The sequence below is a fragment of the Eimeria mitis genome, genomic scaffold, assembly GCF_000499745.2.
Source record: "Eimeria mitis Houghton genomic scaffold, Emh_scaff6469, whole genome shotgun sequence".
NCBI classification, from domain to species: domain Eukaryota; phylum Apicomplexa; class Conoidasida; order Eucoccidiorida; family Eimeriidae; genus Eimeria; species Eimeria mitis.
Genome location: NW_013574630.1, coordinates 621 through 1308, shown reverse-complemented (window position 1 = coordinate 1308; position 688 = coordinate 621). Strand labels below are relative to the sequence as shown.

General features: G+C 55.1%; 1 protein-coding gene across 1 annotated transcript in view; it reads right to left on the bottom strand.

Moving 5' to 3' along the window:
• Positions 1 to 335: 335 nt before the first annotated feature.
• Positions 336 to 688, bottom strand: part of EMH_0087630 (uncharacterized protein) — a gene marked incomplete at both ends in the record, with an annotated part of 796 nt that continues 443 nt past the window's right edge. Inside the window, one exon of the mRNA XM_013501173.1 lies at positions 336 to 679. Coding sequence (XP_013356627.1) covers positions 336 to 679 — 344 coding nt within the window. The remainder of the gene's footprint in view (positions 680 to 688) is intronic.

The window sequence follows — 688 nt, the reverse complement described above, 5'->3', positions numbered from 1 at the left end:
ACCATTATTGCAACGAGGAGTTCTATGAGCACAATAAAATATAAAATAGCAGGCGCATGTGCAGTTGTTGCTGTCTCTCTCGTTGATTCTACTCTTGCCAGCGCTTCCGTTGACGCCGCCCCTGTAGCGGGGGCAGATTCTGCTTAAAAACCAATTTTGATAAGGGCGGGGGGCCGCGGCACTACCAAGACGTTAATAATCGCTGCCGCCCCCGCCCCGCCCTCTACACTGCTTCTTTTTCCGCCTGCACTGGCGCATGCGCTTGTTGCTGCCAGTGCTGCTGCTGCCGCTGCTGGGGCCAGAACAACCTGTCTTACGTGATAGATTATGGAAGTTTAAGCTCCTTGGTCCTGCTTTCGTTCGACCTCTTCTTGCAGCAGACGTGCCACCGCTGCCTTCACCTGCTGTGTGCGGCTTGCAGAAGCAGACGCCTCCGTCACTTCAGTTTCTTCTTCAGTTTGTGCAGCAGCAGCTGCCCATTCGATTGCTCTTGCCGATATAGTGGGGTGCTTAGACACCGCAAGATACACCAAGCTAGCGGCAGCAGCACGATAAGCCGCTCTCCTTGTTTCAGATAACTCGAACGTTCCCACTGTCCCAGCTGGTGTTGAGCCGGGTGTCTCTGCTGCCTCTGCTGCGGGCTCCGCAGCTGCTGATGACTCAGGTGTTGCTGCAGCTTCTGCTGTCT